Source organism: Triturus cristatus, chromosome 9, assembly GCF_964204655.1.
Source record: "Triturus cristatus chromosome 9, aTriCri1.1, whole genome shotgun sequence".
NCBI classification, from domain to species: domain Eukaryota; kingdom Metazoa; phylum Chordata; class Amphibia; order Caudata; family Salamandridae; genus Triturus; species Triturus cristatus.
In genome coordinates, this window is record NC_140592.1 from 683,852,241 (window position 1) to 683,867,446 (window position 15,206).

The 15,206-nt window shown below is 44.8% G+C and overlaps 1 protein-coding gene across 3 annotated transcripts in view; it reads right to left on the bottom strand.

The window, feature by feature from the left end:
* Positions 1–15,206, bottom strand: part of DPF1 (double PHD fingers 1) — a 504,909-nt gene that overhangs the window by 155,439 nt on the left and 334,264 nt on the right. For all 3 annotated transcript variants that reach the window (XM_085625765.1, XM_085625764.1, XM_085625763.1), the window contains exon 7: positions 8,388–8,519. In XM_085625765.1, the coding sequence (XP_085481891.1) occupies positions 8,388–8,519 (132 nt within the window). The remainder of the gene's footprint in view (positions 1–8,387; positions 8,520–15,206) is intronic.

Sequence of the window (15,206 nt, forward strand, 5' to 3'; positions counted from 1 at the left end):
GTATCGGATATCAAAGTGCTTTACATAGCACCAGTTGCGTTACATGAGGACACATTCATTTTTGTTAGGCACGGGGAGATTTAGTGATTTGCCCAGAATCACAGGATGCTCAGCGTCATGGCCAAGACTCGAACCTGGTTCCCCAGATTTGAGGTCGACCGCCCTAGCTGTTAGGCCAACTCCTCTCCTCATTTTGTAATATCGTAAAGATTGTAATTAATCATACAGTAAAGCACTATAGATATATATGCTTGAAATGTTTACATATATATATATATTTATATATATATACATATATATATCATCCTTTTTCCCACACCGGGTTGCCCCTCGCACTCACGAGTCAGGAAGCAGTTATGCAGTGATGCAAGTTAATTTTATTCCGAATAATATTCAGCATGCCAGTTCAATTAGCTCTACGCGTTTCGGTCTCCACTGAGACCTTGTTCACGAGACTGATCACAGGAACTGCCATTTTTTTCAAATTATAAAGCACACCCAATGCTCATTACATCATTTCCTGTAAGTGCCGCTAAGCATTGTGGTTATGGTAGTCTTTGTGTGTTTTTGATCGTGTTGTTCTCATAATGCATCGTGTCTGTATCTGACCATTTCCATAGTTTTGGCAAACATCATGTATATGTATGGTAATCAAAACTTATCGATTTTTACAATTAGTTGCTATCATTCAGATCACTGTATTATAATTCCCATTATTTCAAGCAACATCGTAAAGCCCTCTGGTGGGCGATTGATTTTATCGATCATTAGGGTCATTGTGCATACCAGCCCTCCAGTGGGACTATATTTCACCATAAATTAGTTGTATATAAGTCTCATTCCTAATATATGTTAGAAACACTCCTACCATCATCAATTTATACCGTGAGGTTTGTGGTCAGTAACAAAAAATTTTGTGTGTAAGCATTTTTTCAACTTCTACCATAAAGAAAGTGGATTATAAGGAAATGTGTATTAGCAAATTGATACTGTGTACGAGGCATTATTAGTTTCAGCTCTACAATAGTGTTGCATGATTGTTCTATTTGGTTATGGAGCTTTCTTCCAGACAGTTCATAGGTGATAATGGAGCTCCTCATCCTGATTTAGACCATTCGGCATTAATGTTCGAAAGTTCAGAATGTGCCGCGATTCCTTCTGTCTAAGAGTTCTTTCTCTGTCACCACCTCTTGGGTGTATTGGCACGGTTTCCAACGCATAAAATTTAAGTTTTTTCCAGTCTCCACCATGATGACAAATAACCGGATGTGGAAAATACAACATCTGATCAACTGTAAAAGCCAGTACGCAATATACATAATTGAATGCCCATGTGCAATGAAGTATATAGGTAGCACTAAGTGCGAATTAAAAAAACGTATTTTAGAACATGTCCGGGCCACAATCAATACGGACAGAAGCAACGCCATTGCAAAACACATGGAGAAGGAACATGTTGGAGACTGGAAAAAACTTTAATTTTATGCGTTGGAAACTGTGCCAATACACCCAAGAGGTGGTGACAGAGAAAGAACTCTTAGACAGAAGGAATCGCGGCACATTCTGAACTTTCGAACATTAATGCCGAATGGTCTAAATCAGGATGAGGAGCTCCATTATCACCTATGAACTGTCTGGAAGAAAGCTCCATAACCAAATAGAACAATCATGCAACACTATTGTAGAGCTGAAACTAATAATGCCTCGTACACAGTATCAATTTGCTAATACACATTTCCTTATAATCCACTTTCTTTATGGTAGAAGTTGAAAAAATGCTTACACACAAAAAATCTTTGTTACTGACCACAAACCTCACGGTATAAATTGATGATGGTAGGAGTGTTTCTAACATATATTAGGAATGAGACTTATATACAACTAATTTATGGTGAAATATAGGCCCACTGGAGGGCTGGTATGCACAATGACCCTAATGATCGATAAAATCAATCGCCCACCAGAGGGCTTTACGATGTTGCTTGAAATAATGGGAATTATAATACAGTGATCTGAATGATAGCAACTAATTGTAAAAATCGATAAGTTTTGATTACCATACATATACATGATGTTTGCCAAAACTATGGAAATGGTCAGATACAGACACGATGCATTATGAGAACAACACGATCAAAAACACACAAAGACTACCATAACCACAATGCTTAGAGGCGCTTGCAGGAAATGATGTAATGAGCATTGGGTGTGCTTTATAATTTTAAAAAAATGGCAGTTCCTGTGATCAGTCTCGTGAACAAGGTCTCAGTGGAGACCGAAACGCGTAGAGCTAACTGAACTGGCATGCTGAATATTATTCGGAATAAAATTGACTTGCATCACTGCATAACTGCTTCCTGACTCGTGAGTGCGAGGGGCAACCCAGTGTGGGAAAAAGGATGATTGACAACGGCTTGGCTCTGCCGTACCCCTGACGCACCGTCAATAGAGCGCCCACGAGCCGAAAAGTGGGCCACCCTGAAAGGATACATATATATATATATATATATTTATTTATTTTTTAGACATAGATATATACACACACACACACAAAAATCAGATGTAAACCTTTTGAAAAAAGTAACACTGCCTTGCAATGAAACGTGGTTGAACAAATTAATGTGTGTGGCAAGGTGCAGTGTCTGTTTTTTTCCCCTCTGTTGCCTCCTAATACATTCAGCAACTGTGGCAAGGTGTGTGTGGGGGGGTGGGGGGCAAGACAAATAGCCCTTGAGCACAGATCCTATCTGTCCCTCTCTAGAGCTGCCACTGGTACTAATTTCTGCAGGCAGGTGGTGAGCACCATTACTCATTAAGGGACTTACTTTTTTCTCAGAATACTTTGACCCATTCCAAGAGAGAGAAAGAAAGTAAAGGGATAATCAAGGTATGCGAGAAAGATAGCAGAACAGTGACAAGGGGACAAAGGGACAAAGCAGGGATGAAAAAATAACCTGCAAGAGTGAGAGAAAGAGACAGGAAGTGCAGGTTTGTAAGCTAAAGAGGCATGAGGTGTGATCAAGAACGGACAGACGTGGTATTAAGCGAACCCATCATGCATGAGTCCCGGTGGTGGGCCCCATAAGATAAGGTTTGGCCCCCAGTAATAATAATAATTATTATTATTATTATTTTACAAATAAAGCACCGAGCACACCTGAGACTAACCTAAGTAATGGACACACAAATTGGAAAGGGCCGGTACCCGGTAACTGCTTCCCCTTCTAGGGCACACTCACTTCCTACCACCCGCGCAATACGTGACCCCGGTCACGTGATTCTAGAACAACGTCGGGTGTCACTCACGCTGCTAATTGGGAGCTCTGAACTGAACACGCGGCGAGAGGGGGCGAGAAATGTCACCTGGAAGTGATCCCCTAATAAGGATGGCACCCCACTCTCACAGTTAACAGGGCCCCAGGGAGGCACCGGTGATACCCCAGCTGGCGCCTTCTCTGTTTCTTCTGCAGCATCATCACGTTGCAGTTTTCTTATTTTCGCTGGTGTCTGAGTCGAATAACAAAAAGCAGGGAGCAGAGTCATTAATCAGCCCCCTTCTCCCTCCTCTTCCCAACCCCCTCTCTCTCTCTCTCTCTGCCTCCCTCTAATTGAAACGATATATCAGATGTAGGAATATTAAACCCTGCAATAAGATTTCTCATATAGGCTGGCGCGAGATGGCAGGTTGCCACAGCAACTGAATCATTCGGCAATGCAGATATCTTATTTTTTTTCTGTCTGTCTGGAATCGCTTCTCAAATGAGGTGCAGCAATTTGAGAAAATCGGCAAAAAAGGCATCTTCTCACAAACAAGCCTTTGCACAAAGGCTTGGGAATGGCAGGCCAGCCTCATCAATGTAGGAAGGGAGCGGGGCGCCTGAGGTGGGGGGGGGGGGGTCCCTTCAGTGGTGCTGGCTATTCCCAGAGGACACAGAGGGCAGGCCTGTGGCTCTAAAAAGAGCAGCCTTGTTCGCCCATGCGGCAGCTCTGGCGTACCCAGACAGGGTCACAGGAGAGAGGTCTGGGACAGCACCACTGCACAAAGGCCATATAGTACGTCCTTGGCAGTGCCACTGTTCCCTTGCCAAGACTAAAGCCATGGGCAGAATTTTGGGGCAATGTTACTGCCCCTCGTAGCAGTGCCACTTACGCCCATAACATAACAGGTGTATTTGTAAATTGCACGATTACCCGAAGGTGTCCTGGCGCTGAATAACAGATGTTTATTGTTACCCAACTCAATGGTACTCATTTTATCGACCTCAAATGGATGAAAGGCTGAGTGGACCCGCCGGGATTTGAACCTGTGACCATGAGGTCGACCACAGGCCCCTGCAGTGGCTGCTTTAGTCCACTGAGCCACCAGACCCGGCTAGAAGAAATCTTTGCTGGGCCACCCCGCCCCCTCCAGGGTGTGATTGATGACTGCAGTGCCCCTCCACTTCATCCAGATAGGAAGTTTGGGCAGTGCCATTGCAGCCTTTTGGAGAGAGAGCTTTGGGCACGCCAGATAGGGAATTTGGGACAATGACAGCCACCTTTCCAGTGATAGAACGTGGGGAATGCCAACGCCCCCTCCATCACCACCGCCAGAACAGAATTTTGAACAGAACCTCTGTATTCCATCTCCTGGCAGGTCGTTGGCAGTACCACTGCGTCTCCCTGCCCTCAGGAAAAGAGCCCAAGGAGTGACACTGTGACCTTTCTGTGGAGGGAGGCGCGGGTGCCACTACTCTCCACCCTCCAAAGAGAGAAGGCTTGGAAGAGAGTCTTGTGCCGGACCTATGTATCTCGATCCAGATGCGGATTTAGGCCTTTGACGCCTCGTCCTATCAGTGACTCTGTTGAGCAGTGCCAGGGCCTTTCCTCCGCGAAATGAGTTCCTAGGCCTCATCTTCTTGCCTTTGTAGGACATTCCACATATTGAACATTCCACAAGCCCAGCAACACAGCTTTTGCCCTGGCGCCCCCAGCAAATAGCTGAGGGGCGCCATTAGACGCTCCACCGCCAGGAGCGCGCCAAGGTGGGAGTTCGATTTTTGTTCTGCCTCCAAAGCAGGTAATGACGTCATCAGGAGGTGCCCGGGACAGGACATTTAAGGCGTCGTCAGGCAAAAGATAGGCCTCTTTTCCTCTCCACCACGCTCCAGCATCGGCCTGTTTTATTTTATGTGGCCACTGGGCAGGCGGGAAGGGGGGACTGGCCTGCTGGTGGTACTGGACCTTTCTGATCTACCCCAGGATGCCTGGAACTGAACATTTTGGGAGGGATTCACCTAGAGACAGGTACCCCGGCAGGGATGGAGCGCTATGCGGTGCCCTGGTTGGTATGGAACAGCAGTTACTGACCATGCCTCCGAGAGACGGCGGTGTAAGTGTGGGTTGCCACTAAGGGATGCTTGTCAATAATCCCCGGGATGCCCTTGGTTCAGGGCTGGGGAAACGGATAAGGAATAGGGGCCGTCTGCAGCAGCAACCAGCACGTTGGGAGCGCACTAATATCTTCTCTTCAGAAAACAGGCGTGACAGACTCCAAGGCACAAGATAATTACTAGTGAATTTGACATAGGATTGGATTCACCTAATTTGTATCTGCTGGTGAACGACATTTTGGGCCCTCTGCTGTTCCGTAAGGATTTCACTGAAATTTCTTAAAAATCTTATACAGGAGAAAATTCTTGCTAAGAGCGGACCGTTTTCCAACCTTCAGAAAGACTGCGCATAACGAACAGAACACGTATTGGCTGCAATCGCTCCAACAAAGCGAACATTGTGTCAAGTATATTAAAAGGAACAATAAGGCTGGAGAGGACTTGTCACAATCATTTATTGAAACTTTAATATGTGCTACCTTTAATAATACATGCTACCCCTGCGGATTGAATGTGCCTTAGAGATTCTTTCTCAGTTGAGGCTGGATCAGCAGTTAACGCTCTACAGGATCTGGGTGCATTAGGATTTGTCCCACCCTTATAAAGACAATCGCTGTTTATATCGAGGGCACTTTATATGGTGCGCTAAGGACCATATAATTGTTCAGCGTAACACGTCACATTTCGTGTTTGCATTAACTCATTGTTTTGTCACTTGTATACATTAACACTTTCTGGGCAAAGATTTTTACCTCATTGGTACCAGTCGGACACCCAAATGCAGCAATAAGCAACAGAAAGATTACCAGTCAATCTTTGCAGAGGGCCTTCAACTGTGCAGCAACACGTGCTGCAGCGTTTTTAGTAACTTCTGATCTGGTTGAGATAGAAACAACTGGGCAGATTTACAAGAACTGACACATCTCTGCATATTAGTAGAGATGTATCAGTTAATTTGCGTCACGCAAAAAATCCCTTGCGCCACCATGTATGCGTCGCATTTACAATGCGGTGCACCGTGGCACAAGGATTGACAGATGCGTGACATATCTGTTGGCGTAAAGGCAAAGCACTGCTGGAGTCGTGTCGCAAGCACAACGCAACTCCAGCAATGCTTCGGAATGCCTATTACTATTATGCTGCGTCACTCCTTATGCCTGCTACAAGCAGGCGTAAGTTTTTGACACAGTGGAGTCGTAGATGTGACGCAGTGAAATCTTGTAGCTTTCACTGCGTCAGTTTTACAAGGCTTTCTTATATCGGAATGCCCACCCTGCATACATTATACCTGACGCAGGTATAATGTAGCGCAGGGCTTTACAAAGAGATGCATCTTCCTAGATGCGTCACGTTGTAACTGTGTCGCAACATGGCACATTGTTTATGACGCCGCTGCGTTACAAAAGTGACACAACGGTGGCGTAAAAGCATCACAAGGGGCTTGTAAATCTACCCCCACATTTTTTCCATAAATTCAGCAGACTATGCAGCAGACGATGGACTATGTGGCAACTGCTGCAAATCCATAATTATGCAGTCTTTCCTCACAAAATCATAGAATTACAGCGACACTGTGTTATAAGAACAACGACTGTGTCTTCTTACTCATATTGGTTTGGTGCGCAAGGGCGATCGAGTGATCTGAGTGCGGAGCATTTTTTTTGCAGTTTTATATAGTGCGAGTTCGACTCGGAGGTATTGGAGTGCTTTACATGAGAACTAGTTACATTACAGAAGGATACATTCATTTTTTTGGTAGGCACGGGGAGATTAAGTAATTTGCCCAGAATCCCAGGATGTTGAGCAGACGCCGACACTTGAACCTGGTTCCCCAGTTCCAAAGTCGGCAGCTCTGACCATTACGCCACATCATTCAAGGAATGTGAGGATTGGTTCTACTGTACGACAATTCTAAGTGACTGCCATGACCCCACCAGGAACGAAGCTGTGTCGAGTAGCAATCGACACACCCACATCTTCTGTTTCAAGACCAATCGCAGCAGATAACGATATTTTAGATTTCCGGGGCGGGTATTAACGAGTTTGTAAAACCGAGCATTGCTTTGTTCTCTGCCCAATTGGCGTTGACAACGAGTTTTATAGGAGAAGGCATTTTTTGTGACCCTCTTTTGAATTTTCTCTGCTGCAGGGATCGCCGCCCTACTTAAGCGAAATAATCAGACTGTGTTTTGTGCATCCTTTGTCAGAAGTAAAATAAAGCCTACCGTTATAATCCGGGATTAGCCCAGAGAGAGAGGAAAGGGCTCTCTGGGACTCATGGGCATGAACCAGGAGTAGCCACTGCTACACATAAACTGCAGCCCCTGGCTTGGCCCTGGGTACCCTTGGCACTTCCCTTGCCAATGCCCCCACTATCTGCAGGGATGAAAACGAAGGAGCAGAAAGTAAGCATGGCTGCAATTTCCACTTCTCGCCTTTCCCGTGAAGGCCAGAAGAAAATATGATCGTACAAAGGTATGATGTCACTAGCACGTAAAAGGGTGTGTGATGTCACTTCCTGAACCCATCTCATTTTAGTGAGTCAATGTCATGCTGACATTTCCTCACCATGAATAGGCCCCACAGGCATTCCTCTAAGAAATCTGAATTAAAGTTCAAATAGATGCTGGAAACCACAATTCGTTCATAGCTCTCTCGTTATGGAAGCATGTTTAAATATGCTTCATAAACTTCTATTCCTCTTTGTTGTATTTTTGCTAAAATATTATTTGAAACCTATAATTTAAAGTCATACCTCAGTGTTTTTTAAATATACGACCTTAAGAATACATTTTGTGTTCTAATGACAAGTAAACAGCTTCTATAAAGTAGCGTTTTTGAAAAAAATTTAATACATGTTTCAAGGTGGCAGAAAATGTGACTGAGGAAAAAGACGCATTTTCTGATACATTTCTTGTTCGTCATCAGAGCGCGTGAGAACTCTGGTCTAGGCCCATCGACTTCCTGCCCCCCAGCGTCCCTTCCCCAGAGAAGCAGAGAGAGAGCGGATCTTACGCTTGTGGTTGTTCTTCCGGTGGAAGGGCAGCGCGTGGCGTTCACAGTTCTCCTCTCCCTCCTCCTCTGCCAGGTGGGTGTGGGTGTAGTGATAGCTGAGCCCAGGGCGGTTTTTGTAACGCTTTCCACAAACTGCAAGAGAAAATCATAGAAATGATCTAAAATATTAGGAAATGCAAGCTCTACGAAGGTTTTTGTCCTGTTTTGACAGGTAAACAATACACTGGTAAACAAACGTAGGCAGATAAACGTCTCACAAAAAACACAATAACACACAAGACATGAAAAAAATAATTTTGTCAAGCCGTGACTGACAGAGGGATGGTATTGCCAGCTAGGAACCTATCGCACACAAGACTGAAACGTCCTGGCTTATTCACTGAATTGTAGCAGACTGTCTCTCCAACTGAGAGACAGGTTTGGCCATCGAAACACAATTACTTCCTGTCTTCCTTACTGGACGTCTCAGTTGTTGTTAGAAGGTTTTTTTTTCTTGTTTGAAGCATATGACTCTCATTGAAAAGAGACATGGCTTGTTGGGAGGGCAGATAACTTGTTTGGAGTTTTTACTGCTGGTCGGAGAGTTGGCTGACTACATGGAAGTCTGTTTTATCAAAAGATGCCAGGCCACTTATTTGAAAGAGGTTATATTTGTTGGAAGGCTGGGTCACATGGTAGATGCATATGTCTCATGGTTGAAGATTTGTCTCACTGGAATGTGACTTGGTTACTGTGAAAAATTTCTTCCTCTTCCAATGCCTATGAACCTGATTTGAAGGCAGTAGGTCTGTCCTGATGGTTAGATGGCTGATGGGCACTTATCGTTGCAAGAACATTGGGTCGTTGCAGCCGCGGCCTGTGCAGGGAAGAGCGGTGGTGCGGTGGACCGGGTTGGGGGGACTCAACAGACGACAACGAGGGAACGTTAAATAAAAAATATTTTTCATTTGTGGTCGTCTGTCGAAATACCCCCCCACCCGGCCCCACCCCCTTACCTACATTGGGTCATTGAAAATATATGTAGCTGTTTAGAAAGCTATATACCTGTTGGAAGGTTCTATTATAGGCTTATAGCCCTTTGCCAAAGGCTATACTTGTTGTTAAAGGCCCTGAACCCAAGCTAAAACAAGGGAAAGAGCCTTTAGCAAGCGGTAGAGCCTGAGGTAGAAGGATTATAAGGTTTATTAGAACATTCCACCTACTGAGGGTAGAATGTTCTGAATTAAAAAGGGAGAAACAGAAAGACAAACATTAGAATGTTGCAGCAGAAGGTTTATACCAGATATTATAACCCTTTATTGTCTTCACTTCAATGTAGCTTTCAACATTCCAATGTTTTTATATGTTGTTCACGGGAAAATGGTAGCCAATCTGTCTTAGTGAATGACTATACGACTTATTGGAAGGGCATCTTATTTTTGGGAGTTTATGCAACACACAGGAAAGCCAGGTTTACTAATGTAAGACTATGTAGATCACAGGAGTGTTATCAGGTGTACTGCAAGTGTGTGACTCATTTGAATGCTACCTATCTGGCTCGCTGTAACCTCCTCTGTCTCACTGGAAAGCCATTATCACTTTGCTTGAGGATATGTCACCTGCTAACAGTCTATGTTCTTTATTAGAATATTTTGTGGCTTGATGGGACACCATGGGCCAGATGTACTAAGGGCTGCTGCAGTCACAAAAATTGCAATATGCAAAATCACAGGGGTTGCCGCTGCAACATCCCTTTTTTCTTATTTACTAAACTCATAAAGTCAGTAAAGTCTTACCAACTTTTAAAATAGGTTACAAAATGATTACTGATTCGCAGTTTGGAAGGGGCGTGTTTTGGGCATTTGTTGCAAACTTAGATTCAGTATCATATGTTTCAATGGTTTGCACCCAGAATATTGTAAACCCTTAATACATATAGTACCAACTCCTAAGTTTAGGCAATACATGATTTGCAAAGGGTACGAGTTCTTGCTTTGTTTGGAACCTTCCCCCTTGGGAATCAGGGAGAAATTTTGGGGACAGTAGGCAGTGATCCTAGGGACCACACTGCCATCTCACACTGAGGTTTTTTAAAATTAAAAACTTCGTTTTTTAAAGCTGACCCGATTCCCATGAGAAAATCGAGCTTCTTAATAAAACAAGCATTGGCATAGCCAATAGGTCTCGCTATTGGGACCTTATAAGTATTTAGTTATGCAGCACAATATGTTTGGTGCAACAACATCAACTGTTGCATGGCTAAACACTTATAAGGTACAAGATGTAGCCATGCAACAGCTGATGTTGTTGCACCAAGGATATTGTGCTGCAAAACTAAATACTTATAAGGTCCCAAAAGCGAGACCTATTGGCTATGCCAATGCTTGTTTATTTACTGTTCGCAAATAATGAGATAGTAAACCCTTGTATTGAATAAAATAAAGAGAATCTGTTTCCCAACCGTCTAGAGCCACCACCTTCTAGCTTTTGAGCAGAGGTATGGTTATTGACATAGCCAGTAATTTTTAGTCAAGGCCAGCAAAAGAAATAGGGCAATCAGTTATAGCCAGTATTGCCGACTTGTAAAAAAAAAAAATGCCCGCAGTATCAAACAGAAGGGAATCATCACTTTAAGGCTGATTAGAACAATGTAAACTATTGCTACATTTTTATTAAGGCCGACGTATAACTGGCAAGTTAAAAAAATAATATAAAGGATATTTTAGAAGTCACAGTTCCAAAGTACTGGTGCCTGGCTCTTCCAGTCAGATTTTCAAAGCATTAACACATGTGCTGTATTTCTCTGTGAGGAAGGTGGCAAATGGCCGCTAAATGCCCCAAATATTTGTGGGCTGGCATTGTTCGAAGAGTGGACTACGATGTGTGGTTTGAATGAACAACACGGTGTGTGAAAAGGGCCAGCAAGTTTATTACTTTTATGTGACTGGCAGAGATGGCTCATTATAACAAGCAACGACGACGGGCCAAAGTACGAAAAGAAAAGAAATATCCTGAAACAAAGTTAGCTAACACATGCATACACATACTACCTTCTGGTTTTTTCGGAGGCTGAGATGGTGAAATATGAAAGCTTTACTAGAAAAACATGTGCGCACTCCCTTAAAGGGTATTAGGGTAATATATGGTGAACACGCCTCTTCGATCCAGAAATGGAGCGGCCAGAATGCAGGCAACTGTGTTGTGAGTAAGGCACTGTGGCACTCAAAGTCAGAGGAGCAAAGTCTTTGTGTTCCTCGTGTGACAAAAGGAAGGCAAGTTTGTTTTTAAAACAGCCTCACAGTGAAAAGAAAGAGAGCCGTTCTAGTAAACTGTGTGCCGCAAAAGCATTGAAAGCACGGTGCATCGCACTGTAACTGCCTGGCTTTTTCAGAGGCTGAGATGGTGAAATATGAAAGCCTTACTAGAAAAATGCGTATTACGAAGAAAACAAGACAAGCCCGGCTTCTAAAGTGGTCCAGACGCGAGCGAGCGCCCGCCGCGCGAAAGTGAAAGCAAATTTGTCACGGCGAGACACAGCAGAGCGTGGCGCGCGCTTGGTGGGGGCGGGGGAGCGCATTCCAGGCGAGGGAGCGGACCCTTTGAAGTATGATGCCGAGGGCGCCAGTGGGCTGAAGCGCTTCCCCAAACGGATTGCATGGCGGCACGATGCACGTGATTGTGCGCATGCTCGCCATGCAATCCACTTTTGGGAGCACTTTGAAATGCCCCTCTTACTAGAGTCTCGCATAGCGATTGCATAAACGCAATAGCTAGGCGAGACCTAAAAAAAAAGCTGTAAAATTTTGAAATGCTATCACAGGTCTTACTGGCACACATCCCTGTGATTGTAGCCAATCGTAGGGGGTTGCTGACTGCTATTTACAGCTACCTAATTAATATTCATTAGACACGTCATTCTGCAACCCGCTACGATTCCTTATTTTATGAACTAACCTGTTAGCACAAATGTCGATTCACAAATTAGATGATGACCATAAAAGGTCAGGTTGCAATTTGCAACAAGTATCTTAGTACATCTTACCCCATATGGCCCGTGGGAAAGATGTATGGACAGTCAGAAGCAGCGTTTAATTTGAGCCGATGGTTTCCAGTGCTCAGCACTTAATCATCCACGCCAGCGCTTTTCATGAGCACCTCTTAAGGATACATTAATTTACAGGGAGATAAAGTGATTTGCCCAGAATCACATAATGTTGAGCCGAAGCCGAGACGCGAACCTAGTTCTACAGCTCTGGAGGCTGCTGCTCTAGTCATTATCCCACATCCTCTTCCACTTTCATGCTTCTGTAGTTGGTTCTGTTGTAGGCAGCGCTAACAGGCGAAATGGGCTGGTGCAAGTTGCCTCCTGACGAGAGCCCAGGGACTTATTTTTTTACATACTAACCACTGGTCAGAAGGCTATTTTTTTTATACTGGAGGACAGGATTAATGACCGTAAATCTATCTAGTGTCCATTTTGGACCAGTATTTATAAGGTTACCCCAGCAGCACTTTTTGGTTCACGAATAGTGCAGACCTTTTTTTTTATGCATTGCTGGGGTATGTTGCAAACTGATACATGGGGTCCTAAAGAAAAGAAAGGGGAACTTACTGTCACATCTTTTGTCTGGTGACCACCTATCCTCATTTTGGTCTGAGGAATTCACTTGAATTAGGTTGGAAATTGAACCATGAACTGGAAATCAGGACAATATAATACCTTGCTGCAATTTGATAACTCCACTGGATTAAATCCTTGGAAACACAAATAGTTTTTAACAAGAACACCGCAGGTAAACAAGAGTGGAGTTAAAATATGTTACTCTTCTATAAAACAAAATGCATGGCCAGCACGGCAAACGTAATGCTATTTTAAATGAATTTTTGGAAAACTGTAGGAAGCTGGCTCTCTATATAGTGTACTTAAATGAGGTACAATGTGCAGAGTCCAGTGGGTCCCCTATTGGTTTTCAGATGTAAAAGTAGATCATATTAATGCTCTATTTGTGGTATTGTGAGCGAGCAGTTAAGTTCATCAGAGGGTAGTGCTAAGACACACACACTCAAGAATAAATCTGAGACCAATTTGCAAAAAAGACATCGATTTTTACACAATTTTGCAGACCAAGAACTTAATTCTGCAGTAAATACTTTTAAAGTTATGAATTTTTAGAGTTCTCAAAATCAATCACATTTGTGAGCAATTACGCAGCATTGAAGTCAATGGGGAAAAAGACATAAAATGCATATGAATTCATACAGTCGACTTTGAAGGTTCACCTCTCAGGTTTTGGTAGAAAGCACGGCCAGGTCCAATGTTCCACAGGTGGATTCTCTGGAGCGTCCAGGATTCGGCTGGGAGCAGGGTTCTGAGGTCGTTGGTAGCATCTGTACTACGGAAGTGGGGCCATTTGAAAATATACTGCACAAGGGGGCTTACAGGTAAGTCTGGAGGGGCCCTCTCAAGGGAGCAGGTCGCAAGGGACTCAGGACCACAGGAGCACCGCTGGATCGTCAGGCCGGGTGCAGAGCAGATAGGTTAGCAGGGCAGCATGTGCCAAGATGTCCTCGGTCAGGGGCAGGCAACATGGAGAGGTGATTTTCGTACAACTGGGCCACTCACACCATGGGTCTCAGGGTCTTGACATCCCTCAATAGGTCCTTGCTTCCTGGGAAGTTAGAGTATGGAGGAGACTCCAACAGTACAGGTTGCAGGAGGTCTGTATTGGTGCAGCACGGCTCTGGTAGGTCCTGGGGTCCCCAAACTTGGTGGAGGGACAGATCTAACCCTTCGTAGCTGGTGTACCACTTTTGGTCCGGGTGCTCTGTCAGAGTCCCCAGGAGTAGCAAGTCGGTAAGTCCAAAGACTGCGGTTTGGTGCCTGCTGGTGCAGGGGAGTAGAGCCTCTACTCCTAGGGAGGTTCTCAGTGAATTTGGCAAAGGCTGGAGGGGCTTTGGTGTTACTGGAGTCCTCACAGTTTCAGGATAAGACCACACAACCACGATTGTCGAGTCCATATGTCAGCAGGCAGAGTTTGGCGCCAATTTCTCTGCAGCAGGGCTTCAGTTCTCGAGCAGCAGCTCTTCTTTGTCCCTACCTTCTTTTTGTCCGTCGAATCTAAGGTTTCTAAGGTTCAAGGTCCAGGGATGCCAACTAAATACTAAATTTAGGGGTGTTAAAGGGGGGAGACTGGTAGTAGCCAGTGGGTTATCTACTTTTAGTGTGTCTTCACCCTCTAAGTGACCACTCCCTTTGGGAAGTGGCACTACCCTAGTCCTGATAGGTTGTTTTCCCACCATTTCAAGATTGTGGATTTCCAAAAGTAGTGTCTAAATCGCTTGCCACACCTTAGGGGTGGGGCTGGCTGAATGTGGACACTCCTTCTCATCTAACTATTTTTCCCGCCTGTCCTCCCGTGAAATGTGGGGCAGGACATGAGGGATGGCATCCCCCACTATCTGGGGAAGCCAGGTGTGAGAATCCCGACGAGCCGGCGAACCGAACTCTGGCGAGGTGGACCGCGATTCCACACAGGAAGGACGGAGAGGTCTAGTGGCGCGGACCCACCTAGCTAATCAGCCGACGTCATCCGAGACACCGATACAGGAATGGTGTAACGAAGGAAAAGAGGCGGAGTTTGGGGCTGTCCCAGAGGGTAAAGAGGTGGAGACCGGAGCAGTGGGAGTCCCCCGACAGGAAGTGATTGGAGCGGAAGAGGAGGACGACGGGACCAGAGCGGAAGGAGGACCGAAGAGGAGCAAAGCACCAGCCGGAGGACCAGAGCGGGAGAAAAATCGAGAGGAGCCCAGCTGTGCCGAGGAAAGGAGTATCGCTGCAGA